Source organism: Stigmatopora argus, chromosome 1 (genome assembly GCF_051989625.1).
Source record: "Stigmatopora argus isolate UIUO_Sarg chromosome 1, RoL_Sarg_1.0, whole genome shotgun sequence".
Lineage (NCBI taxonomy): Eukaryota > Metazoa > Chordata > Actinopteri > Syngnathiformes > Syngnathidae > Stigmatopora > Stigmatopora argus.
Window position 1 is genome coordinate 14,166,022 of NC_135387.1, and position 25,993 is coordinate 14,192,014.

At 40.5% G+C, this 25,993-nt stretch overlaps 1 protein-coding gene across 24 annotated transcripts; it reads right to left on the reverse strand.

The window, feature by feature from the left end:
• Positions 1-25,121, reverse strand: atp11a (ATPase phospholipid transporting 11A). Of its 24 annotated transcripts, none has more exons than XR_013300190.1 (34): positions 24,745-25,121; positions 13,654-13,776; positions 13,122-13,211; positions 12,175-12,255; positions 11,992-12,099; positions 11,705-11,833; positions 11,494-11,597; positions 11,349-11,396; positions 11,140-11,204; positions 10,975-11,056; positions 10,568-10,718; positions 10,261-10,458; positions 10,077-10,190; positions 9,899-9,958; positions 9,649-9,815; positions 9,496-9,567; positions 9,334-9,407; positions 9,165-9,268; positions 8,895-9,076; positions 8,137-8,385; positions 7,827-8,004; positions 7,631-7,733; positions 7,392-7,537; positions 7,255-7,314; positions 7,056-7,183; positions 5,414-5,549; positions 4,965-4,988; positions 3,809-3,874; positions 3,629-3,732; positions 3,363-3,528; positions 3,174-3,297; positions 2,641-2,732; positions 1,833-1,954; positions 1,360-1,376 (listed from the first exon to the last, which is right to left on the reverse strand). XR_013300190.1 is itself a non-coding variant. In XM_077599910.1 (33 exons), the coding sequence occupies exons 1-32, from the start codon at positions 24,787-24,789 to the stop codon at positions 2,379-2,381; spliced, it is 3,486 nt and encodes a 1,161-aa protein (XP_077456036.1). In that variant the 5' UTR covers positions 24,790-25,121; the 3' UTR covers positions 1,806-1,954; positions 2,365-2,378. The 24 variants fall into 24 exon arrangements, 18 of the variants coding, with proteins under 18 accessions (XP_077455997.1, XP_077455948.1, XP_077455958.1 ...); XR_013300198.1 differs by lacking the exon at positions 1,360-1,376 and adding an exon at positions 2,365-2,468 and having other exon boundaries at positions 1,919-1,954; positions 3,174-3,212; XR_013300192.1 differs by lacking the exon at positions 1,360-1,376 and adding an exon at positions 2,365-2,468 and having other exon boundaries at positions 1,919-1,954.
• Between the last annotated feature and the right edge of the window lie 872 nt (positions 25,122-25,993).

A 25,993-nucleotide genomic window follows, 5' to 3' on the forward strand; every position in this document is an offset into this window, starting at 1 on the left:
TCAGTTATGTTCATCCAAATCCAGTTTATTGGTGTCCAATACTGTCGCCAGATCGTAAAATAATCAAATGATCACATCCTAACAAGAGTAACGTGATGAAAATAAGAACAAATGTTGAAAAATTACTGCCATAAACTAACAGCAACACAAGTCCAGATACTGATGTTCATGTAAAGAATACGTACATGTTAAAAATAAAGTTAGTTTGTAACATTGGTCGACTGCATTTAAATAAGTCCTCCCACAGGTCCAGTGTATAAAACATTTTTAAAAAATAAACAACAACATACAAATAATGAAATCATACAGCAATGGTCCAACATCTTGATCTTTGATCCTTTTCCAGTGCTGTTTACAGATAGATATGTGTACATTCGCCTGCTCCCATACACGCACTCTGCATTGCAGAGATATCAACTAGCACAAGGCACCTAATAGGAAGCAGCTACAAAGATCTGAAGCATCAACAAGGCTTTGGTTCAGAGATGACAAAAAGACACTAACACTTTTTTCTACTTCTTCTAGTCACGTACTGGAGTGCCAACAACAGGCGATGGCGAGGAGCGGAAAAAGTGACGGCGCTGGTCACGCGGGCTCCATGACGTCGCCAGCGTCATTTGCCACAGTGACAACAACTGGAAAGATAGTGCGCGGGAAACAGAAAGAAAGAAGACAGGAGACCAGGCAGTTGAAAGTGGCACGTGACGATGGAATACATGAGGAGATTCGCGACTCGAGGTTTACATTTTCCTGTATGGAAAAATACTCTTTCGCAAACCAGCAGGTAAATATGAACAATGACGTATACACAACACAACGTGAAGGCGACGAGACAGCGGGCACACTGTCACACAACTACAACTGCTAGCAGAATATTCTCTTCAAAAGTAAAGACTAAAGGGGGGACTGGTGAAGCGCTGGCGGCAAACATGCTACAATAGCTACGGTACACAGGGAAAGGACAGTATGCACAGTAGTTTTGTCTATATGCTAGACCAGGGGTGGGCAATTAATTTCACAAAGGGTTGCAGTGGTTGCAGGTTTTCGTTCCAACTCATAAGAGGAAACCTTTCCACCAATCTGGTATGTTAGATATACAATCAGGTGTCAGGTGCTTCTTGTTTCAGCAGAAATCTAATTGTTTAAATTGTTTGTGTTGGATTGGTTGGAACAAAAACCTGTACCCACAGCGGCCCTCGAAGACCGGATTGCCCAGGTCTGTGCTAGACGCTAGCAAGACTAGGTACACGGAGAAGCCTACAAGTGCCGGATGTAAACCCGTAGGCCCTCTTGAGACATCTTTCTTACACTGTTGCAGTGTGTCCTATGAAGTGTTTCGGGACAATGTGTTTGCCCGCAGGCATGACCAGTTAGTCCTATGAAGACACAGAGGACATTGACAGTGAGGAGCACATCTTAAAAGTCCAATTGCACTTGAAAAATAAAGGGCCAGTGCGCATGATTCCAATAATAATGTTGAGCTGCGATGCTGAGCCCTTATCGGAATGTTGTCTTCTTCATCGCTAACCCACAAGGCTTTGTGTTGTTTTGACAGTCACTACCTGCCATTCGGGTACTCCACCTCAGCGACATCCCCAAATTAATATTGCGTAGCTCATCTTTGAAGATTCTAGTCGGTTAGAGCAGTATTCCATTAGTTCTGCTTAATAACAGTTTTTTTTGGACAATTAATAAATTAGACTGAGGTCCCTGGCCCCGCCCTACTGTGGGTGTGATTGACATCAGTGAATCCCAGCAGCGGCGTAAAGGTACAGTAGTCCGGTGGTCTATGCCAGCGTGTTAACATGGCTTTCTTGGTAAGGGGTTCAGACCTTGTAGAGTTAGGCGTGTTCCTGTAGGTGCCAGAGGGTTGGGCGCCACCCAAGGCAGTGGCATGGATGGATGACAGGGGGGTAAACTCGGAAAGCTGACCCTTGTACAGTTTATCAGCTTCCTGTGTGAAAATCACGGGCGAGAAAAACAATGGAATTATGAGAGGCTACGGAGAAGCAACACAAACATCCCAGTTGGGTTCACAGTTTTAAAGATTGTTTTGTGTTTACTGGTAACACCTGATGTTTTTACTCCGATTGCTCAACTGGGATGTTTGACCGTTTCCACATAAAAAAAACCCAAATCATGCAAATGCCCCACAGAAGTTTTGGTTAAGAGAATGCACTTGGTCACCAGGGGGCTCTAGAGATCCAAACAAATCACCCAGAGAGTCCAGACACATGCACAACCACCAAATAATCAGATCCATGTTTCATTGAGGCAGAGCGATCACCTTTATTCAACCAACAAAAACACACGGACGTACGGACGTACGCACGCACGCACGTGCGCACGCGAGATAAGCTTTACCATGCTGAAGCCCTTCAAGCTTCCGTGACAGCGAGCCCACCTAGCAAGGAGTCAGAACTCAAGCAGGCTTCGGCCTCCTCGTAAGCGCTATTATCCGTCACATGCTGCATACACGAATATACGCATACAAACACAGACACACAAACACAAACAATTTGTCTTTATAAAAGGTAATCCAGACGTGACGTGAGTTTCATGCATGAGCACATCAAAAGGAATTCGAGGCAGGTAAGAGGAAGGTAAGCGGCCTAAAAGGGAAAGCAGCGGACGGGTCACCTCTTAGGGCAGGGTTAAAAACTGATTCTGCTGGAGGTCTGAGACAGCATAAAGATGGTGGAAGGCTGAGAGGCAAGGCACTGACGTTTCATCTGCCGGGGGGAGCGGAATCGCAGGGCAAGAAAGCAACCAGGAGGTCAGAGGACAGTGAGGAGAAGGAGAAGGAGGGAGAGGTAGAAGGTTAAAACACAAAAGATCAATCAAAAGATGTAGAGTAATTGAAATGATAGCTACAAAAAGTTTACATAACAGTCTTAGAAACTGTCCCAGATCACTAGATACTATCTAAAAGTCTAGGAAGATGATCAGTTCTGATAGCAGATCCAACTCAAGATGCTTCCTGCCTACTAAAGCCTGCAGTTGCAAAAGGAAAAGCTGAAACGATTCAGATGAAATTAGGAAAACAATTTCAAATCATTGCTTTACAGTTCCAGATTGCAGTGGTACCTGAGTGCAAACACTACTTCAATTCCACCGTTCTGAAATAAAGCAATAGAATAAGGACAGGCACGCCAAGAGGTTGGCTGACTTACATCCACAAAAGCAGGAACGTAGCGGAGTCCTGCGTACGTCTGCTGACCCATAGTCACCAATTAGGAACAACACTATCACAGTCTTACCAAGCTTTAAATGAAATCCATAATGCTGGAGGTAAATCTGGTGAGTGTTGCAAAAGGGGTCGGTCACCCGTTAAGATCGAAGAAAGCCATAGGAAAGCTCACCTGTATTCGTTCAGTTGTAGTGGGCCACAGAGCCCTCCAAATGACTTTCTTAAGCACATCTGGGAGCAGACTGGTTGTAATCAACAATACTATGCTGAGCCAGGCTGGACCACTGGACAACATCTGCATGAACACATAGTACATCCTCTGGTAGTTGAGAAAGGGCCTGCAGTGTATACAAAACATGTGGGCTGAGTAGTTGACCAGAGAGAGAACAGCTCATCGATACAGAACAAAACGGGAAAGGAAAAACATGTCAAGCGTACCAGATGATTCCTCCCCATAGCAGAGAGAACACCACAAAGAAGATCAGTGAGCCCCATATGACAAAGTGGTTGATCCATGTCCAGTAGTGAGTATCGAGGGCCAACTAAAGGCAGACAAGTCATGGTAATAAAGCGTGTGAGCGGATGGGTATGTGCATTTGCATTGCGTATAAGATGTACCTTGAATGTAACTGTGAAGACCAGCACTGTAAAGACCAGTGTCCCAAAGGTCCAGTTTCCAAACATCTACAGAGAGAGAGAAAAAAAGTTGTTCTATTTCCCTTTCCAATTATACAAAACATTTACATTTTTTAACTTGTTAAGTGACAAAGATGTGTTTTTAGATCTTTTTTTAACAGGGTGAGGCATTGGAATGTCTTTGGTAAGATAGTTGAGTCATTGGCTGCCTTTGAAGGTGATTGACGTCCAATCGTACAAATTTGAATGCGGACGGCCACTATCAACCCTCCCAGTTTAAATGGATTGAATGTCCATCACCCCCAATGGCGTGGGAGCTTGATCATTCACTGCCAATGTATTGGACGTCTACGGCCATCAATGGCAGCAAATCAGTTACCATAATTTAGCAAAACTGTTTTTACGGTGACATATCCAAGCAAATTCTTTAACCTATACATTGTGTAATTAGAGAAAAAAATCCCAGAGTCAATCAATCAAACAGATGGTTAACAGCAACAGCGACATGAAGTGGAGGGTTGGGTGGTTGATGTAAAAAAATGACACTTAAGTACGCAGTAGTCAAGTTGACACAATGTTGGATAGTTAAATATGCAATGATGAATTAATAATGGTGACCCCAGCATATCATTATTGTTTTGTTCTGCACATAATAAGATAAAAACCTGCTTGTAGGTTGAATCAACTCCAATTCCCTAATCAAGTTCAAATCACCTAATGGCCTTAAGTGCTTAGAAAAGAAAAGAAACAGCAAACTCACAAGGTGCCAAGTAACCTTTCAAACACGTCACTTCTAAGTACATCAACAAAAAGTACATAACAAAGTAAACAGATTCACATATCCACTCGTTCACTTCTAAGAATGGAAACAACTCCATGTTCACATTGGCACAGATAGTAAAAATATCCAAGTACACTTCTAGGTGTTCTTCTATTCATCACACAGATTTTCAACGGGACATTCGGAATAAGAGCAGGGGTGGCTACGTTATTAGCCTATAGTTAGTGTGACTACAAGCAACAAGAAAGAGCATGAGGTGGTTGGGTGATTGGAAAAAGTTTTTCCCCAAGAAGGTAGTGGGATGGAATCGAACGGGGAAATCTTGAAGGTGTGACAGTGAGACGTGGGCAGGCTTACCATCTGTGTGTTGCTTGTCATTAGCTGGGAGGAAGAAAAGAGAAGCATAAAGAAAAAGCAACATAAAGGTAAGAGGAGAGGAAAACCAAAGCCAGTAAAAGAAAACTGTAACTTAACATCTGTCCGGCGACAGAAGAAAAAAACAGATAAACTACAGCAAAGAAAAAGAATAAAGGAGCAGACAAATTTTTAGGACTGTAACGCTGGCCAAGAATGAAAGGAGACAGACGGATGATGGTGACATTTGAGCACACTGTCTAAATGCTCTGATATCGAACACCCGTCTGACATTATAATTGATTTGCACTTCAACACTGGGTGGCAAGAAACAATTAAACTAGTTACACAACAAGATGAAGCTGTTTTTGGTCGGTTTCATGACTATATTACTTCCCAATACCTTGTTTTGATAAGTTACCTAAAATAGAATGTAAACACATTGGGGCTACCTGTCCGTTGCTGGTGAACGTGGTGTTGTCAAACAGGAAGTAAGCGCCAAAAAACATCACAATGGCATCATATACACCCAAGAGAGTCCAGTATATAAAGATGGGCCACCGCAGTAATGAGTTCTTGGCAATGTCTCTGTGGAGGTCAAGATAAAGAAAGATGCTAAGAAAAAAAACAATCTATTTATTTTTAAGTATTAACACAACAAAACTCAATGCCAGTATTGATGTCCAAAACTGTCGAAAGCGATAAATGAGTTGAGAGCTACGATCAAGAAGATAACCCAAAAGTATTAGGATGTTGAAAAATATTTCTATTTACTACACTACTCTCACAAAGTGCAGAACAAAGAGTAAAATTCCCAGCGGTAGAAATTAAGTAAATAAAATAAAAACTTCTTACATTAGATAATTTTATATAGTCTAATCAATGCAAAACAAAATACTAAAACTGAGATGATGTCAATGTACTACCATGTTTTCACCCTATGAGCTAATGGACAGGAACTATTTAGTAGATTAGCTCTAACTAGTGTTAAATTTGATCAGTGCAATAGAATCCAGACTGAATTTAAACATGTTTCGAAAGCCATATTCAATACATTTTTCCTCATTTGCTGTGGGCCAATAAAAAACAGGCAGCGACCCGCCAATAAACTGGCTGTAATTTGGGCACCCCTAGTACAGACGCTCCCCTACTTACGAACATTCAACTTACAAACAACGGTACATACGAACATGTCTGCAAATTGTGTTTAAGTCCAAAAATGTTCGCAAGTCCAATTTTGTATTTCGCGTCTTTTTCGGAGTAGTACTTCTTTCCGCCGCTAATACCGACGCCTGGCGCTGTGAGAGCTCAGCTCACCCAGCATCTACCTTCTTCGTTGCAATGCGGAAGTGCGTGAATGTATCTCCAGTGTGCAAAGAACCTTTTTCATTTGTATCATTAAATATCTCATGCATCCAATATTGAATATGGTTGGTAAAAAGCTAAAGGCTTCTATTGAGGGAGTTGCAAGGAAGAGGCAAGCCATTTCATTTGAAACGAGTGGCAATAATAACGAAGCTTGATGCGCGTCAGAAAGTGGTGAGCGTTGCACATTCAGTACCATTTATAAACAGAAAGATCGAGCAGCAGGACCCAAATATTGAACGTTGCACAAAGTTTGCAAATCAATTGAATGATGCCATACAGTGCTACTGCATCATTTATGATGAAAAAAAGAAGAAAACTGTGCAATCGTCATTAGGTCGCTTCTTTTGGCCAGTTTCTAATACATAAATCTATCTCTCTCTCTACAGTACTGTACATATTCTCTCCATTTTATTAAATGTTTTTTTTTTCAGTACAAACCAATGCGTGTTACTTATACAAGCCTTAAACATACAAATGCACTTATATAAACCTTCAATATACTTATATAGGCCTTAAACATAAATTATAATACAAAATATAGCACTAAATCAACTTACAAACAAATTCAACTTATGAACAATCGCTCGGAACCAATTGCGTTCGTAAGTTGAGGAGTGTCTGTATATACATTATATGCAAAATACTGAAACCCTTTTATTGTGCAATCATGTATGCTATAATTTGCTTTGAAAAGAAAGCAATAAGTCAACTATTATCAGCACCAACCTGTACAGACACGGGTCCTTCTTCAGAATATCCATGTTGATGTGCTGCTCAATGAGACTGTAGAGCAGAATGGGCAGCGAAGTGAAGCTAATGTTGTAGAGAGTCAAGTAAGCTGTATCATAGAGTGGCTGACAAAGAGGACAGAGATATTTAATTTTTTTTGCCCTCTCTTTGTGGCTGTTTGTTCACTCGTCTCTACCTGTTGCGAGAAACCACAGAAGAACTGGTACAAGAACTGCGGAAAGATGAAACAAACATTCTGGAGGAAGATAAGCATAAACACGGTCAGCACGTTGAAGTTTGCGTGGGAGAAAATTTACTGTACGATGACTGCACCTTGTAAAAGAAGTACTGTACAAGTTCAGAAATGCGTATGTAGTAATAGTGTCCATGGACGAGCAGAATCTTCTTAAGGTGTTTGAATTTCGGGATAGCGTAGTCGCTGTTCCTTACTGCCTGACGTCCCTCTTTACCCAAGATGCCTGAGCGATAAGCCCAGAAATGTGGTCAATTCAGCAGGTTTTCAGTTTTAAATCCTTATTAGTGTTAAAAAATTTTTTTAAAAAAGAGTGAACCTATGCCAACATGGGCTTCAAGGATCATGCTGACATCATTGGCCCCATCTCCAATGGCAAGTGTGATTGGATGCTCCTTGGAGGTCTTGATGAGCTTCACAATCTAGAAAGGTGTGTGAATGAAAAACAGTCATCTTTGATCTTCCAGGTCAAAGCACGCAATCCCCAAATTCATAGAAGGTGGTTGCTCTTGTACCTGCGCTTTCTGAAGAGGAGCCATTCGACAGCAGAGTACAGCACTGCAGTTGCGACAGATCTCTAAGAAAATCTCTTTGTAGTTCCCTGTGTTGGAGTCCTCCTGGCTTGGTTTCATCACTGTTGAGAGGGTGGCTCCGTCGATGATGAGGCCATAGTCTACATACTCACTAGATAAACTGCACAGACCCACGAGAGCACACTTACACTACGTGTGTGGCAGAACTGATAATAAAAAAACTGATTAACTATGAGGTGCAGCTGAAATATTAAAAATAGCCAAAGAAATCTTTTAAAACATGCAAACAAACCCGGAAATGTCTCTGCTCATGCCACCGTGCTGTCTGAGGACGGTTCTGCTCAGATCGAAAAGAACATCGTGAAGGCTCTGCTCCTCTGTCCGCTTGGTGGTAAGCTCCAGGATTTGCGTGTTACGATGGAAAAGTTTGCTGGCGTAGCAAGTGGCGGCTGCTGTCTCCATCTTGTCGCCAGTCAGCACCCACACTTTCATGCCAGCCTTGTGCAGAGACTCGATGGTGTCTGCCGCTTTTTCTTGTAGTCTGTAATGGTTAAGTCCAAAAAAAGGACAGAAGAAAAAAATCAGCAATTGGTGTGTAGTCTTAATTGTGGCCAAACAGCGAGCTTCTCGGCAGATGTTTTCTCAATGGCTCCCTTTGGACAGCACAAAAGTCATTCCAGAATTGAGGGGCATTTGGCATTCCTCAGAATGGAAATAAACTATCAAAAAGTACGGTTAGCTCATCTTACGGAAAGGTGGTATTTAATGTTTCCAACCTTTTAAGCACTTAAAAAAATATTTGGTCTCAATACCAGTGAATTTACTGGGAAACTGCATGCATTTTAATATGTAGATTATTTAAACTTTGAAGGTTAAAGTGTCTTACAAATCTGGAATGGCCGACAAAACTGCTTCTAGATAACCCAGAAAACTAGCCGCAGAATGGAATGAATTTGCAAACTCCAAAGAAAAAATTCTGCGATGAATGAGATCTTCGACACTGAATTGAAACCAGTAAATTAGAAATGATCGAACATCGGGATCATCTACCTGTCTTCCACAGCTGTGGCTCCCAGCAAGATGAGGTCTTTCTCAATCATGTCGTAAGCGTCTGCCAGCCGCCTGTCTCTGTCCTGCAATGCCAACTTGGCTCCACTTAACAGCAGGCACATCTCCTGATACTGCGCTGGACTCAGAGGTCGATATGCTACACAGAGTGTCCTAAGCCCCTCCTGGAAAGAGATTCAATGAGGAATGATGAATGGACAAGAGAAAACCAGTGCAATATGTCTTTGGATGTGTATGAGTGTGTGCCCTCACTACTGCATTGTGCTCCACTCGAGCTTTGACTTGATCCACCTTGCCTGATATGACCCTTGGGAAGATGGATGAGTCTGCTCCTTTGCAGAAAAGGTACAGCTCCCCTTCACACGAGTGAATAAATATGAAGAAATATGGAGGTAAAAACTAAACAGAATATTCATATTACCGGTGCTCGCCCTGACAATGACGCTCATCCTTCGTCGGACGGAGTCAAAAGTCAGAACTTCCAAGAGTTCAAACCTGATTGGAGGAAAAAGCAAAAGTGTACAGTATTTAAAAGCCACAGGAGTATTGACGCATCAAAACCGTTTCAAAGCGGTTCAATAACCTCTCAATCTCCTCCTCTCTGTTCAAGATCTCCATGTGACTGTCTTTGAGTCTGAGGTACGTGAAACCAAGCCTTCAGCCAAAAAAGAAAGTACAAAAGCAGTCTTTCCACAAGATTTGAGGCAGTAAATGTGTACATGTTTGTGTTAAGCACCTCTTCATGCCTTCCACTAGTGCTACTTCATCCGGAGATGACGAGATGTAGAAGGAAGTGGATTTGCCTTGATGGATGCCTTGTTTGATGCCGTCCACCGTCTCCTCCTCTTTCACTTGCACGGTGTGGCATAAACACAGTGCGCGGAAAAAGAGCTGCTCATGCTCCTGTTATATTAAGCGCCAACAAAATTTGCGGTCGAGTAATGCACATAAAAACAACATTCAATGAGCTACACGGTCTCACCCACCCTGGCATCAGGACCTGGTGATGTATCTATCATGTCCATAGTATCTGCCCCTGGCATCACCTACAAGCATGAAAAAATGAGAGGGTATTTAAAAAAATAATAATAAAGACCTCAATGAATGTTGGAATTTATTTCACAATCCTTTGGTGAAAAAAAAGCAAAAGTATTGTGTTATTACTTGTCCATTACAGATAGCCTGGGCTACATAAACATGTCCATCCACACAGCACTCAATGAATTCCATGTTATTTTCTGTAAGTGTCCCGGTTTTGTCAGTGAACACATACTCCACCTTGAGAGAAGAACAAAGATCTAAGCCTAAGGATCACAATATTTGGACGATGGGAAGACAATTAGGGAACCTGTCCCAGCTCCTCATTGAGGTCCGATGTGTTGACCACTGCTCTCTCGCCGAGCTCCGGGTCGAACATCTCGTCATCCCACATAATGAAATAGGAGCCCAGGAACTTCTGCATCTCCACAGTGACGTACATGGAAACGGGGATTATGTAGTTAAAGAGAACCATAAAGGCCAGGAAGTCTGTGAAGGCCCTGATCAGCTGTGGAGGCAAGAAGAAACTGTGAGAGGTTCAACAAGATAAAACCTTTAGTAAACAAAAAATACCAAAACATCTCAGTCTAAGATGCTGGAATTAACAACAGACTCACAATATGCCTCTCCCTCTCCGTCTCAGTTCTCTGGTCATACCAAGGCTCATCTCTGATAGGATCAGACTGCCACGCATATTTTAGCACCGTGTTGATAAAGGCTTTGCTGATGAGAATGCATAGGTAGACCACCAAATAAGCATTCATTGACCTGCCAATTCAAAAGAAGTTAAGAAAGACCAAGTGGTGCAAGAAATAATCTGCAAAAATCCTCAAAAAAAAACAGCTGAGGTATAACCATTACATAAAAATCGATGAACGGATGGTTGACAGCAATCTAAAACATCCTACTAATGAGCATGCAAAGGTTTGAGGAATTAATGTTCACTTTCAAAAGATTTCCGTAGTAGGCTTAGTTATTCAAAAGATTTAAGATTGATGTGAAAGTAAAGAATGGAAAAGCTTACTTTTCTACTGCAGAGCGTTTTTGAGACTTGGTTTGGTAGTTGAGAGCCATCTTTGTTTCCATCCCAGTGTAGATGGCAACTGCTGCAGGATCATAGCAACAGAATGTTAAGCTTCATTAGAATCTTCTCCTATGCAACAACATTGCTAATATGATCCTATTTTACCATAAATGTACTCTGTGTTCTTCAGCGTGGCTCCTCTAAGAAGCAGATTTTCTGAACCTAAAGGCCTGTGAACGGCAATAAGGTCAATATATTTTCCGGCGCATCGAAACTTTAATGAAGAAACACACATTCTACAAACAGTGTCATTTTACAACGGTTATAATATTCAAAACACACACCAATCTACCCTGTATGACAAGTGGTATTACCTCGCCACTGGCTCATTGCTCATGTAAACGTTAATACGACCAACAAACCTATTCCAAAAAAAACAAAAGGAAAACAGATGGAAACATTATGAAAATGTATTCTGCGTAGAGTTCACATAGCTCTTGTGTTTCAGGTTTCACTGACTTGTACAGGTCTGGCTGTGGTTGTTCACATTCAATAGTAGCGTGGATTGAGTCCACCTCCTTCTCTGCATTGTACGCTTTGGTGTCCTGCACTGCATAGTACGTCTAGAAATGTATGAAAAACAGAACCATCTTGAGACGAGAAAACTCTGACATGAGACAGGCGAGCTGTGTCAAATATTTGTCAGGCATAGTAATACATATTCAAACACCTTGTGACTGCTCTCCCCATCCAGACTGGCTGTGGTGACAAAGCAGGTGCCATCATCCCGGGAAGAGGATAACAGGACGAGATCACAGGGGAATGATTGGTCTTCTTTCACAAAGACTATGTCTCCCACCTGATACCGTCAAATGGATTAAAGTGCAAGTTAGCAACAGAATCTGGCATTTGAAATGTGCATTAATGCCCTAAAACTCAGCACACACATTCATTCATGGTGAGGTTTTGTTTTACTAAGAAGCAATTATCTGGACAAACTGACGTGTACAAACCCACCCGCAGCTTGCGACTCTGTTTGCGGATCACTTTGCCATCCTGCAGCACTTGGACAGGGCAATGGTTTACAGCGTCGTCAGCTTTGTGTCTCAACCAGTCCTCATAACCCTGGAGAACCACAAGAGCGTTCCATGGTTGACGGCAACAAAGAATGCGTCACCAAATCAGATCTTTATCTCTCACCTGTTTAATTGCCGTTACGGTGATGACGAAGAAGAGCGGCAGTCCGCTGGTGACTGGGCTGGTGGGCGTGTCAATGATCAACTGAAGAGACACACAGTTGAGTCATTTTCCAGCTTTGAAACAGGAAAACAATGATGGCATAACAAAGTATTAAAATCGCTGACATGTATCAATTCCTGATTTTATATTAGATTAGATTAGATAACTTTATTCATCCCGTATTCGGGAAATTTCATTGTCACAGTAGCAAGAGGGTGAGAATACAGACAGGAAAAGACATTTTAGACAATTTAGCATTTTGCAACCTCTTGGAACCGCTGCGTACTAAACTGGTTTGGAATCTGGTTTAATCATTTCTAACAGAGTGGCCGTGGCACAGATGGTAGCTGGAGTTGTACTGAGACCGAAGGGTCAGCGGTTTAATTCCATCATATGACTGCCCACTGTTGAATTGCTCTTGGGCAAGGCACTGAACTCAAATTTGCCCCCAATAGGTTGGCGGCCCTTTTCATAGCAGCAGCAGCAGCATTGATGTATGAACAGGTGCTAATGTAAAGCACTTTAAACCAGGTAAAAATGTTTAGATTGAGGGCACTATACAAGTATTACTCTCCATTTACCATGTTTAGATGGGGAGGGTAAGAAAGAACACAGAAGTTTTCAAGTAACTGCAGCCAAATGCCAAGAAGAAAAAACAGCAAATGGTGGATTTGACCTTGACTGTTATCATTGCTTTACATGGTTACATTTTTGCTGCTCTGTTTATCTAACTGATAATATAACACACTCACACAGCTGGCATCATCACACCAAGAAAATCACGGTGGCATTCCAAGTCTGATGCGGGTATTATTGTTCATAACTGTACCATGTTAGGATTGAAAAAAAATCAGCGTAATTAAACCTATAATATACTGTATACAGATATCCTAATTGTTGAGTTTTACCTGAACTAGAAATATGATGAGGAAGTAGAAGTTGGCAACTCTCCTGAACTGCTCAAACAGATTCTTGGGGACGAAGTTCCAAAATGTGTACTGGGAACGAAAAATAAATCGGTTCATACATGCGGGACAAATAAGGGTTAAACATTGGGTTTCTGTTTTCAGTGTAAATTCTTTCAATTATAAATGTGACCTCGCACTCTTAGTCTGGGAGTTTAAACAGGTGTGCCAGCACAGCTATAAAGTCTATGAGTCTGATTGAGTAATATGTCGAGTAGCCTTTTTTTTTTTTTTTTAAACTTAGCTGTCCTGAATTTAGCGTCGGGTGAAATTGAAACAACATATTGCATGTTTGGATTCAGTTTCAGTTAAGCGAGTGGTGCTAACAGTGCAAACATACAGCCAACGACTCCGTTTTGTGTTTAGATTACTTCAATTTATTTCATCAATTTGTTTGATTAAGCAGCCACTATTAGGAAACTAAATAATTCAGGCCCTCTGTGAGACTGGCCTTCACGTGTGTGCTCTGACTGACCTTGGAAGACACTATCCGGTTGTCTTGGAATCTTTGTTGTATGAAGGCTTCTGCGCCTGGAGGAGGCTCTTTGTGTCCAATGTATACTGTCCGGCTGTCAACCCAATTTTCCTCACCAACACACTATAAGAAAATTTTCCATACTGTAAATCCTAAAGGCTTTACATTGCATTTAAATACAATGTTAAAGGTCATTTTCAATTTCAACAGCAGCAGGTCATGTGACACTAGACAGTGTGACATTTCTAACAAATAGTATAATGGGTGACTTATTTGGTATCCTCAATGAACAGCAGTTTTTGTTTCTACGGATACACAGAGTTATGTGTGCTTCCGAATGGCAAGAAGACGGTGAAATCACTCAGAAAATACACAGCTTAAATGGAAAACAAATGGAAATGCCATTTATTCCATATTTTGCTTCTCTTTGTCTTTTTTGAATGTACTCATTCTCTGGCCATCACAACATTACTAGTTAGAATATTGCTCACACAGCTTTTGTCTCATTATTGCCACAATGACACTGGCATACATTGTACGTACTGAGAACTAAAGGACTAAAAGAGTTTACAGTGTTCCGGATGAGGCACGCTAATGCTGTTCTTCAACATAGAACATGCAAGTCAAATGTTTCACACAAACTAGAATATGTACATCATTATCCACAATTCCTTGTGTGTTATTCATAACACTGCGTATGTAAAACGTGTTTGAAGTGAAGTTCACATTCTGTATGCACAAGGATGTGTTTTATCTGCATGAAAGTGTGTTTTCGTTATGAATTCCCAATTATCTTTTGTGTTAACTTGCTTTTCTGTGCTTCCTTCGACCTATTTGCTGGCAAGGTTTTCTCCAGAGTGTTATACGGACTTGACTTGAGCTTACACGCCATTTTAACGTTACTTCTATTATTCCCAACTAATCAGACACAGACACAATTAAGATCATGATTGTAAATACTACCAGAAACACACATTTGTGCACATCGAACACACTTTTGTGTGACAGAACACGAAAGCAGAATGCGTAAGCGGTTGTATTTCCAATTCTGCAAGGTATTTTGGCATGAATCTAACAGGTAAATTAGTGCCATCTCTCCATCCTTATCACTGAGGAGTTGAGTACAATTTTAAAATAATTTACTCAAGGTAACGGCAGTGACAATTAACTAGCATTTTGCCTGTAAATATTGTAAATACAGAGGAAAGAGTGAGTACATTGTCGTCTAGATTGGTCCGGTTTTGTCCCACTACAATCAAAATCGATGTTGACCTCACAAGACTTTTTTTATTTTATTTTTAATAGAAGCAAATTAGCCTCTTAGCTGAGGTTTTAGGGGCGAAAGTAAAACATGTTGGGCACACTAAATAAGTAAATGGCCTTTTCTATGGTTACTCTGGCCTCCATCCACTTTCTAGCAATATGCCAGTTAAGTTCAACAAATACACTCCTAGTAGGTGTGAAAGGTTGTTTTTCTCTATGTATCTTGCAACTGACTTTCAGTAATTACTTGTTGTTTTTGACCTGCGACTGACTTTCAGTTATTACTTTTTTTTATCACGCCAGTAGAAAATTAAGAAACAAATCTGTCTCCTTGCCCTGGCACATTACTCATACAAACCCATATCTGATAGGTCCATTAATGAAAGAGTTTGAAACAATTCTATGTTTCAATTTGATAGTGCTGAAAAGTAGCGACTAAAGAATTTGTTTTGCCAGAACTGGCAAGTTAACTCCCTTAAGGCCTGTGTTTGCACACTCCATTTGTGATATCTAAAGATACTCACACGAGTGTAACCTGCTGTGGATTCTATTTATTGTCCAATTCTACTGCCATCTTTGGCCTACGTGTCCTTTTCATCTCCCGACTCAGTGAAAAAGGCTTCTATCGATTGAAATTGGCTTTCAAGCTTTTTGCAGTAAAGCCTGTCCATGTTTAATCTAATCAGATGTCACCCTTACAAAATAAAACTCTGATTATACCATGAAGACTGCCAACGTGAGCAGGGATCTTCAGCATTTAGCTGTAACTGGAGACATTTGGCTATTCTGAACCCTGGTAATCTCTTCGAGTGGAGTTTCATGTTTCAGGACATTGTGGCTTTCAAAAGTTTATTTATAGTTTGAGGGGAAGCTTTTGTGGTCAGAATGGGAGGATAAATGGATGATGGAGAATGTCAGATTTTTTTAACGGTCTATCTCAATCAGTGGCGCACAGTGGGTTAAACACACAAATGCAAACATCCTGACTGGGTTGCCTCTCATGTTATATATGTTTAGATGAGCAAACAAGCTCCGCCCCTGCGATTGTTCTTCACAATTCAGCTTCCAAGCTCCGCCCCTCCTATTGTTCTTTACAATTCAGTTTCCTCAAATCTTTAAGAGGCAGCAGAGCAAGTAGAACATGGAGCTACCAATAAAAGCCAGGACAGGCTTCCTAAAAACTCTGACATGGTCCTAACACAAAACCTTCCAACACTGTTGAGCAACATCGTATTAAAAAGGAAAGGTTTTAAACATCTCTGAAAATGTAGACATGGAAAAAGTTCTGGGTAAATTTGGGAAAGGCTCTTTTCTGTTTTTCTATGACAAACTCAGAATATAAAATAAGGCCAAAAAGGGTACATCTGATTCTGGAGTACTTCCAGCGATAACCCCATAAAATACTTTGGAATTAACTTAAAAAGAGATTGTGAACAAGCTGACCTCTCGTGTCAAACATAAGTGAGCACAGAGGATTCAAATGCTGGTGAAGATAACTGAAAGTACAAACGTGTGAAATTTTGTACAAAATATTACAAAAGATCGGAAGCATTGCATTCTGGTTGAGCCACACATTTTCACTTCCCGTCAGGTGTCCCAATATGTTGGTTCTCGTAGTTTGTCAACACTGTGGGCTCAGTGGTGTACAAGAAGGGCTTAAAATCTGGAAGGTAAAGATAGCACACGGAGCTGTTGAATCACAGAAACAGATGAGCATTGTTTCTAAGCATCTATTGAGGCTGAGCTATGGTCGCCACTGTCTTTGATCTCTTTATCTGTCTTACCAACAGGCTGCGACAGAGACAAGTCAACAAAGGCAAATGACGGATATCTGCCTCTGCGATACAACCGCACCCAAACACACAAACATCTCACACCAGAATGAAACCGTTGTTCCAGCAGTGTCTGTGTTGGTTTGTTTTGCATTGGGCAAAGAAGCTTGGCAAAGCCCCACATCAGATCACTTAAATGAAATCTTAGTGAATGATCTGATTTTAGAGCAAAACAAGGAATCAATGTCTATCTGAGACTTAGCTAAGTGGATTTGCTTGAGAAACGTTTAAGGTAGAAGGATTCTACATTATTGGCTTATTAAAAATCCAAGCTTAATTTTCAGTCATTTGTATGCAGTATTGTTGTTTCTTACAATAATCTTAAACGGCCCAAAAGCATCTTCCAAATGTACCATACATTTCAGGCTATAATTTGCTACTTTTTTCTCTCTATTTGAAGCCTATGGCTCTCTTAAAAAGCAGCAGTGTTAGGGATTTTATGCATCACAGGAAATAGTCAGGGCAGGTGACCTTTAAGAATCAGCATTCCCGAGGCAATATGTGACAGCCTGTTTTCGTCATGCGTCATCATTCTCCCATACTGATTGTGATGATTGATCATCTTTATACTATTGTACAGATTGCTAAAGACGTATAGCTAGATTGTGACTAACCAACTAATCACGAGAGGAAAAAGAATCTTAGCTTGCTGATCTTGTAAAGACAAATTTGAAATAAATCGGTTTGGTATATTAGATTACATAAATACTAGAAAATGTATTGTGTTTTAGCTCAATGTTAAATTATTGCTATCAGCATGTTTTATGTTCAGTTTTTAATATACTAGATGCATTGTTTATTTTGTGGTTTTTGTCCTTTGATAGGTTCACCAATAAGCATTCCCAAATGCACGCACAAATAAAGAGAAAAGACAATCTTCTTGATTTTTCTTGCAAGGAGAAATCGAACCGTTCAGATCTAATACCCGGTTCGTTCTGGTGTCAAACGCTTCTTTTTCTTGTTTATTAACTTTAAGGACCCTAGTTACAATGTCTAGTCTCAACTCTCAAGGGAGGGGTGGGAAACAAAAGTGAGACGTCAAATAGTCAAAACAAATGAAGGTCATGTGCAGCCAAAGGATCTTCTCCACATTCCAGCAGTCCAAGTGGATTCGGCTTCCCTTTTGTTTAGTCTAATTAAGGAGCAAAGCATTTACCTCGTTGCAAGCAGGCATTTTAGATGTAGTAAGCGAAGCACTTTCTCCATTGCAAGCAAATATATAATAATGCAAGACTAATAACCCTAACATCCTTGTAAAAAAAATCCTGATTTTTCTCATGTTGTCCTAAGAACACGCAACTTTGTTGTGTAACCATTGCATATAATATTGCTACAATTGTCTCTGAACTGGACAAAACCACTGTAAGAAATTTCCTGAGGATATGCAGAGTCATTCTTTGCATGTCAGGGGGATCAAGGAAACACTGCACAGAGCTCATTCTTGGGTTCATTGTGCTCAACGAGAGGAAAGGAACTCCTGACTGTCACATGATCCACAAATTAAATTTCTCTATTAAGGTCTTGGTGGAATAGATCTTGAAAGACCTTGAAACCATTCACAACCAGAGCGACATGCATGTTTTAACAAAGAAAGAGAAAGCAGGTTTTGGTTTAATCATATACATTTAGGGAATCTGGGTGGTTTATTTTGCTAAGGTCAAGGAGGCCATTAATTGTTGGTATGGTGCATGTGTTACATGAACTTTCTTTTCAAGCTGTACGTAATTCAATAGCTTCTACGTGTCTCGCAGGGGCCTTGAAAAATGAGGCAAAATGCTTTTTACTTTTTATTTCCCACCAATGTGTATGTTTCACCACTTTACAATGGCCTGCACATTAGTGGGAGCGCTTCTCACTCATCCCTAATGTTTGTTTGTCCTGTAGAGAGACTAGCGTAATGGTCTCCATTACATCGTATTGTCAGTTATCGCCACCACACAAAACAAACACAAATCAACCAGACGAAACAAACAAACAAAACTAAAAGAATGAGTGATTTTTTTCTTCTTCTTCAAAACACTGACCATAATACTGTGGGTATAAAAAGTCACAACTAACCTTTCTTTACTGTGCAAATTAACATGGAAATAAAGTAAGTGTGATCTCATTTTCTGCTCTACTCTCTCGGGTTGCAGGTGCACTGGAGCCTATCCGCAATGACCTTGGTTGAGAAGCGTTGTGCATCCTTGAATTGTTGCAACTCAAACGCAGTGCACAATCGGAAAACTAATGGCGATCCAAGGACAATTTTATCTTAAATAAACATTCCGTGCAGGAGGGGAAGAGCCCGGATTTGAAACCACAACATCTGAACTGCGAGGCGAAGATTCTAACCTAACTGTGTCTTGTAGTGTGAGGGTATAAATCTCAATTTACAACATCCTTGAATCTTTTGAATGAATGTCGGGCTGGATGAAAATTGCCAAGTGTGAAGTTGACTAGGAATATCAAAAGGGCGCAAGAACAACATGGCATCATGTGGCCATCACAAGGCTAGCTAGAGCTGCTAAGACACATGACCTGGGCTGAGTGTCACGATGGAGATGGATAGTATAACTCTCGAGCTCTTCAGAACATTGTTTCAGCAATTTAAAATTAAAATTAACGAGGAAGCTCAGGGTCTAGCCACACAAGAACTGATGAGTATAAAGTAGAAGCGAAGATCTTTGGATATGATAAAGTAACACAGATTTGCAAATTCAGCAGTGGCTACATTCTTTGTAGAGATTAAAATAAAAAATTAATGCACTGTTTATTTATTCATGTTTAAATACCTTATCTAATGCCGTTAAACAATAATATAGATTTACGCTGAGTAACACTACATTAGATTTTTTTTAATGATACTATCGTCTGGCACCATGTGGTCAATTTTCACTACACCTAGAGGCAAATTTCTATTGTTGCTATATGCAAAATGTCTACTTTGTTGGGTCAAAATTGTAGAAAATGCTGTCCAATGACAATGAATGCACCCCAAAGTATAGAAAGGAGTTGGTGAGTTATGTCAGAGGTCAATAAGGGTCACATGCCTTATCTTCATGTTGACTGCCAGCATAGATCAATTACTACTATATATTACACAACAATCAATTCTGATTTGTGTGCACGTTGTTCAACTACGGGGTCACTTAGGTGCACAACTGCATCCATTCACCGAGTTACTAGATCTGTCCAAGGTCAGCATGATACTTAGTGAGAAAGCTTTTAAGCAAACATATCTATGAGCGTCAGGGTATCAGTCGGGTGCACAGTCAGCGCTTGGGAAGATGGGTCGTATATTATCACCGGACCTTTATTTACCGTCACGGACTCGAACTGGGAAAGCTTTGTTCCAGTGACTTGCGCCGCTATTACTCCCAGTGTCAGGGAGAACATTAAGGTTACAGAGAGCAATGGTAATGTGACAAGCCAAGTTCAAACATCTCTGAATGTTAAATGGACAAGACCACGTTTTATTAACCCTGGGCTAATCATCCTTTCCCCCTTGTTCTACGGGCTGAAATGTGTTTGAATATAACAGCAAGGGTGCTGATACAAGACCTTTACCGGAATTCCACCTCCCAGCCATTACTGTACACGAAACCTAACCTTACAGTAATGAGTTGGGGGATATTTACTGCAGGTGTCTCATGCGTTAAAAAAGGGAGTGTAAAACTCAGTCGCATAGGGGCCCTGAATTGAAAGCATATGAGTGGCACAAGGCAGGTCAGTATTCAGGCATGCTTTACCACTTGAGATAAAGAAATGGAAAACAATACATATTACATAAATACTACTCTATTTCAAAGGTACCTTCTTGAACTTTACTTCAGAGCATGAATATATGTTTATGTTAGATAAGGCTGTCGGCTCCACACATAAGAAGTTTGGAAGAGAACCTGATATGCTAATTGAAAAAGGCACATGCGTTTAAAAAAAGAATGAAATAAAAGTATCACATGTCCTGCAATGTGAGTATTGTGTATGCGTGCATCGCAATGTCGTGGTACAAACAAGACATTGTTCAGGCCCAGTGGAAACCAACAGACTGGATAAATTCTTACTGTCACGTGATCTACCATTAGTACTTCGGCGATCGATTTATTGAGCACCCATGCCTTCGATCAGACATGGGCAAACTACGGCCCGCGGGCCATATACGGCCCGTTAGGCCTTTTAATCCGGCCCGCCGACGTTGTCCAAATTATTACATTTTTTATTTTAATTTTTAATTTTTATTATTATTATTATTTTTTGCGGTCAAAATACAGGAAATCATTGGATGACCTGCATGAGCAATTCTGCCGTCGATTTTGTGATTTTGGAAAAATTGACAGCTTGTGTCATTTCCTTTCTCACAAGACCAGGAAAGGGTTCCACAGGAGTTGCAGTTAGAACTGATTGAGCTCCAATGTGACAAGTTCAACTCCCTGAAAGTCTCTGAGTTTTATGCTTCATTAAGTGCAGCCAAATTTCCAAACATCCAGAAGATGGCACAGAGGATTCTGGTGTTATTTGGCTCTACATATGTGTGTGAACAGACCTTTAGTCTGATGAAAACCAAGAAAGCACCCCATAAATCCCAGATGAGTGATGAGTATGTTCATACTTTAGTCCTTTTTTTCTGTTTATGTTTCATATGTACTGTTAACGGATGCAGTTTTTATATGCATCTTATCTTGTGCTGACCCGGCCCGCCTGTCAAATTTTTAAAGTCAATGTGGTCCCCGAGCCGAAAAGTTTGCCCAACCCTGCCTTAGATGCATGAAGAAATAATAAATGACACAACAACGGAAGCACCAAGTGGGCCAACAGTGTTGCTGAAGTTAGTAAACCATAGAAATTGATGGCTGAAAACAAGCACTTAAATACTAGTGTCACTGTTTCATGTGCTTTCCATTTAACTCATTTAAATTATGTTCCGCAGAAACATAGAGATTTCTGAAATCTAGACTATCATGTATATGTTAGAAAAGTTATCTTACTCTGATACAATTATAAGAGAGGGTGTTGTAAACTATAAATGTAGGAAATGTAAAAAAATAATAATTGTAATGCTCTTTTAGGAATTGTTTGTCTATTCACCTGGAACAATTTATAATGGCCTATGAGGATAAAAAACGTGTTCATAAAGTAGTAGTATTCCACAGTTTTATGAATACTTTTCATGTGTAAGACAAACTTTTACAAAGGTGTCCAAGTTTTCTTTTGCTTCATCATGATGAGCCCTTCACGGTGGTTAACTTCACTAAAGAGCCCAGCGTACTGTCATTTTTTAACTGGTCTAAGTGACGTCACTCACTCCACACACAAGGCAAGCAGATACCACCGTCAACAACGGAGGTTAGACTGTGCTTTAATAGCCTCAAACTAAACCCAATGGGCCGACAAGAAGTGGAACAGCTCGAAGACAAGCTTAGGGAGTACTTTTAAATCCCTCTGGTAAATAGGTTAACCCTGCTGGTGGGTGTTAAATAATTAGAATAAACCTGCTGCTACTTCCTGGAACCATTATACATACAATTTTAACATGGGACAGACTGAATAAAATAGTCAGAATGAAAATTAAAAAGTTCAACATAATTCTTAACATGGAAACTGCCTGGTATTGACTATGAAGGTTCAGTAACTGGACATCTACCTGCTCTTTATGTGGCTTGTGGCCAAATAGAGAGGCCTGCTGCGCACATACACACACACACAGCTCCCATAAAAGAATAGAAGACTACGAGTACTATCATCCTGTCCGCTTATGAATTATTGACAAGCGGACTGCGCCAAGAAGTGCATGTGAGGCGCTGGCCTCCACCTCATGTAGCTGCAACTCCATTACTTGTCTGCGTGTGCATGACATCACTGTAACACGGGAACAAATATATCACTGCTTCTCTAGAAGCATTTCATGTTGAAACCTTTACGTCAACATCCAAGTGCAACCGGTGGAACACAAGCAGCAGAAGGCCAGTGATTGGCTCCGATTTATCCACCTGATTTAGCCTGAGAAACTAGTGAACAAGAGTAACCCTTTAATCCCAACACAGAAGGATAAGAATGAGTTTTCTGTCCAGGAATCACAATTAGACAGGCGCAGAGGAATGCTGCTTGGCTGCAGATGCACAGGTACGATGGCGCAGGTGTGGCATTTATGACTTTCCACACACTCCTACGCTATTCTGTGTAAACATGGCAAATTTACAGATTGTGGGAATGAAACAGGTAATCTAATTTTTTTTTTTTTTTCAGGCTGCCTCACTGAGAGACACTTTACCTGGAAAGTATTTTACATTTTAGATTGAAATAGAATGAGCCGTAATTGTTTAAGCCTGATGAATATTCACAAAATTAAATCAGGAATGCTAAGATTATTAGCAGGCCTTTGATACAGTAGATTCTGCATTTAAAGGGTGTTGTCAAAACTATTGTGGAGTTTGATCGGATAAATGAGGGGATGAGAATGGCACGACTGGTCCACGAGTGAGTTCATTCATGTCACATTTCATTGTCTGTCTGCACAGACACAGAGATTACAGTGCATTTAACACTTGGGAAGTGTTCTTACATAATCATCTTGTGCCCTTTTGATTTTACTGTATAAGAGATGGCCCGATTGGAGTAAATGTTGCACCTTAACCACCAAGCAGTGAGTTTGAAAGTGGTATTCACCATACAAATTGAATTCTAGACTCCATTTCCCATGCGCTTATGTGGAAGAAAAACAGAATTACAAACTAGCCTGACAAATTAGCTCAATCCTTAAGAGCTCCTAATAATCAGCCACGTAGCATTACCTTGCTGTCTACCATGTATTGACTTATACATTTTCATGAAAGCCCAGTATTGACAAAGAGATAAATGGGCCTTTCTCTAATCTTAAATATTCCGCACTGGCTGTGCATGCTCTGGCAACCAATCAATTTAGCCCTGAGCCATTTGTCTTGAGCTGTTATCCAGATCAATTACAGCAGCAGACCTCATCAGCATCCCACAACCTATCAGTCAAATTCCGTGTCTCAGTGTGCGTTCTACTACGCAGCTCCATTTCAGCCCCCGTCCAGCCAGAATTACATTTTATTGTCCATTAGCAACAGTTGGGAGGCCAGACCTAAGCCTCATCTGAGATCTCTGACTCTCACACATTAGTGTGGAGCCTAATGCAGGAGACAGAGAAGATGGTGGCTTCACTGCAGCCCATCGATTTGACGAGCAGGGGAGAAACAAGAGGATTACATAATTCATGTGACTGTTGCATTTGTAGTCTTCCTCAAATGGGAGATGTCGCATAATAAATTAGGCAAGATGTCCAAGAATGGCTTTTTTTTTTAAATTAAATGAATTACTGTACAAAATCTGAAAAGTGTACTGCACAATTCCCAAAGAGTGTATTTGCTCTCTGTGAAACTTGAGCGTTAGGGAAGTGCTGCTGTATGGAGTTTTAGTAGTAGTATAGTAGTATGACTTGATTGAGCATGACAACCTGCATTTTCTGGTGCTCTGTTCCTCTGTGCAAGTTCCAACATGACTCAATGCAGACCAGTTTTTTTTCACATTTGGTGCATCACTACCACTTGCTTAGTTCTGAGGTGATTAGTCACAATTTTTATACTATATTTGGGTTAGGTGGCAGCCATCTGATACGGGTTTGTTTACATTGCTTCTATTGAATTGGAATTGTGGAAATCCATTCATCGTGAGTGCTTGGTCGTGCCTGGCGGAGCTAGGATGAGTTTGATTACAAACAGTGACAATCTTTGTTTAACATCTAATTTAATATATCACTTTTTCCAATTACGAACAGAGACTACTCCGATGACTCTGAACCAAAGCTGGATCATTCATTTCTCGTGACCGCATTAAAATGAGATGGGAAAACAAAACCAACTGAAAACCAAGACATGGGTGAAGCAAACAACAAATTCATATCTGACCAACTTAATACGGGTGAGTTTTGGAAAATAACATTTTCATGTGCGCGCACAAACGCTAATAGTGAAATGAGTTATACTACTGAACTTACATATCTGCTGATGAGGGTCCGGAGAGTGCTGAGGTCCATCCCCATCCTGTCTCTTTATCTCGCCAGGCTAATACTAAATCTTCTTTCCGTCTCGTTCCCCAACCGAACGGCGCTAGCTTGTTCTTAACTCTCGGACGTAGTCCATGACTTTTCCCTACTCTTTTCGGGTGGGACGAAAAAAAGGAGCGGCGCTCACCTGCGGGAGCAAGAAAAGGCGATGTCTAAAAGTTGTACTCTAATCTTCCTGGCCGGACGGACGGAGGCGGACTTCAAAGTAATACGTGGAAGCTCCACAACTGAGCTCGCGGGCGTGCACAGTAGTTTTGTAATCTCATTTCCTCACGAGAACCACAAAGGAGCTTTTCTCTGGTGGGCGTCACGCGCAACCAGGTGTTGTTGGCGCATGCGCTCTCTTTCCGTCTTTCCATTCAGCGCAACTTCAACTAGATGTAAACAATGAAAAGAAGACAAAAAACACACAGAGAGAAATATTTCAACGTTAGAAAATAGCCAAAAGCCACTCTGCATTAAAGTACTGTGTGTCACTGTATAATATGACGTTTTTCAACACGTAACTTTTGCGCTCGATTTTCTTTACCTGTCTCTTTCACCATTATAAACCTTTGCCCGAATTTGTTGAAATTGAATTGAATTGAATGCTTTTATTGTCATTATACAAGTATAATGCGATTTAAAGCTTCACCGTGAAGTGGCCAAATAACAACAACAAACAGACAAATGAATAAAAAAATAATTACAATAAAAAATAAATAATCAACAAATAGATAATAAATAAATAAGCAGTCAACATAATACAACAGAATAAGTTGTCAACAACATAAAAACGTAGGGAAGTGCACAAATAACAACAACAACGAACAGAAAATGTGTGTGTGTGTGTGTGTGTGTGTGTATGAGTGTATGTGTGCGTGTGTGTGTGTGTATGTGTGTGCAAATGTGAAGTTACAATATTACAATATTGTCTATCTATGTAGTCAATTTTCTGAAAAAGTTTAGAAACCCATGAAGATCAACCTGTTTTGACTCGGAAAAGGTGGCAGCGAATAAGCCTCTCCCAGTGAAATTAGACTTCAAGCAGCGTCAATGGCACACAATAAGTTAATATCAAACCAGTTTCAAGATATACTAAGTAATCATTTTAAATGCGTGGCTGTATGTATTATCTTTTTTTTTATGTGTGTGCTCCTTATAGACGTCCCTGCATCTGTAATGAAGTCATCTTAATCAT

Excerpts from the sequence above, each read along its gene's own strand:
- atp11a (XM_077599822.1), bottom strand. The coding sequence starts at position 24,789 with ATGGGGATGGACCTCAGCACTCTCCGGACCCTCATCAGCAGATAT. Across the intron at positions 11,834-11,991 it reads AACAGAGTCGCAAGCTGCGG|GTGGGAGACATAGTCTTTGT; the intron begins GTGGGTTTGTAC and ends TGACGGTATCAG. Across the intron at positions 9,077-9,164 it reads GAGTGGAGCACAATGCAGTA|GAGGGGCTTAGGACACTCTG; the intron begins GTGAGGGCACAC and ends ATCTCTTTCCAG.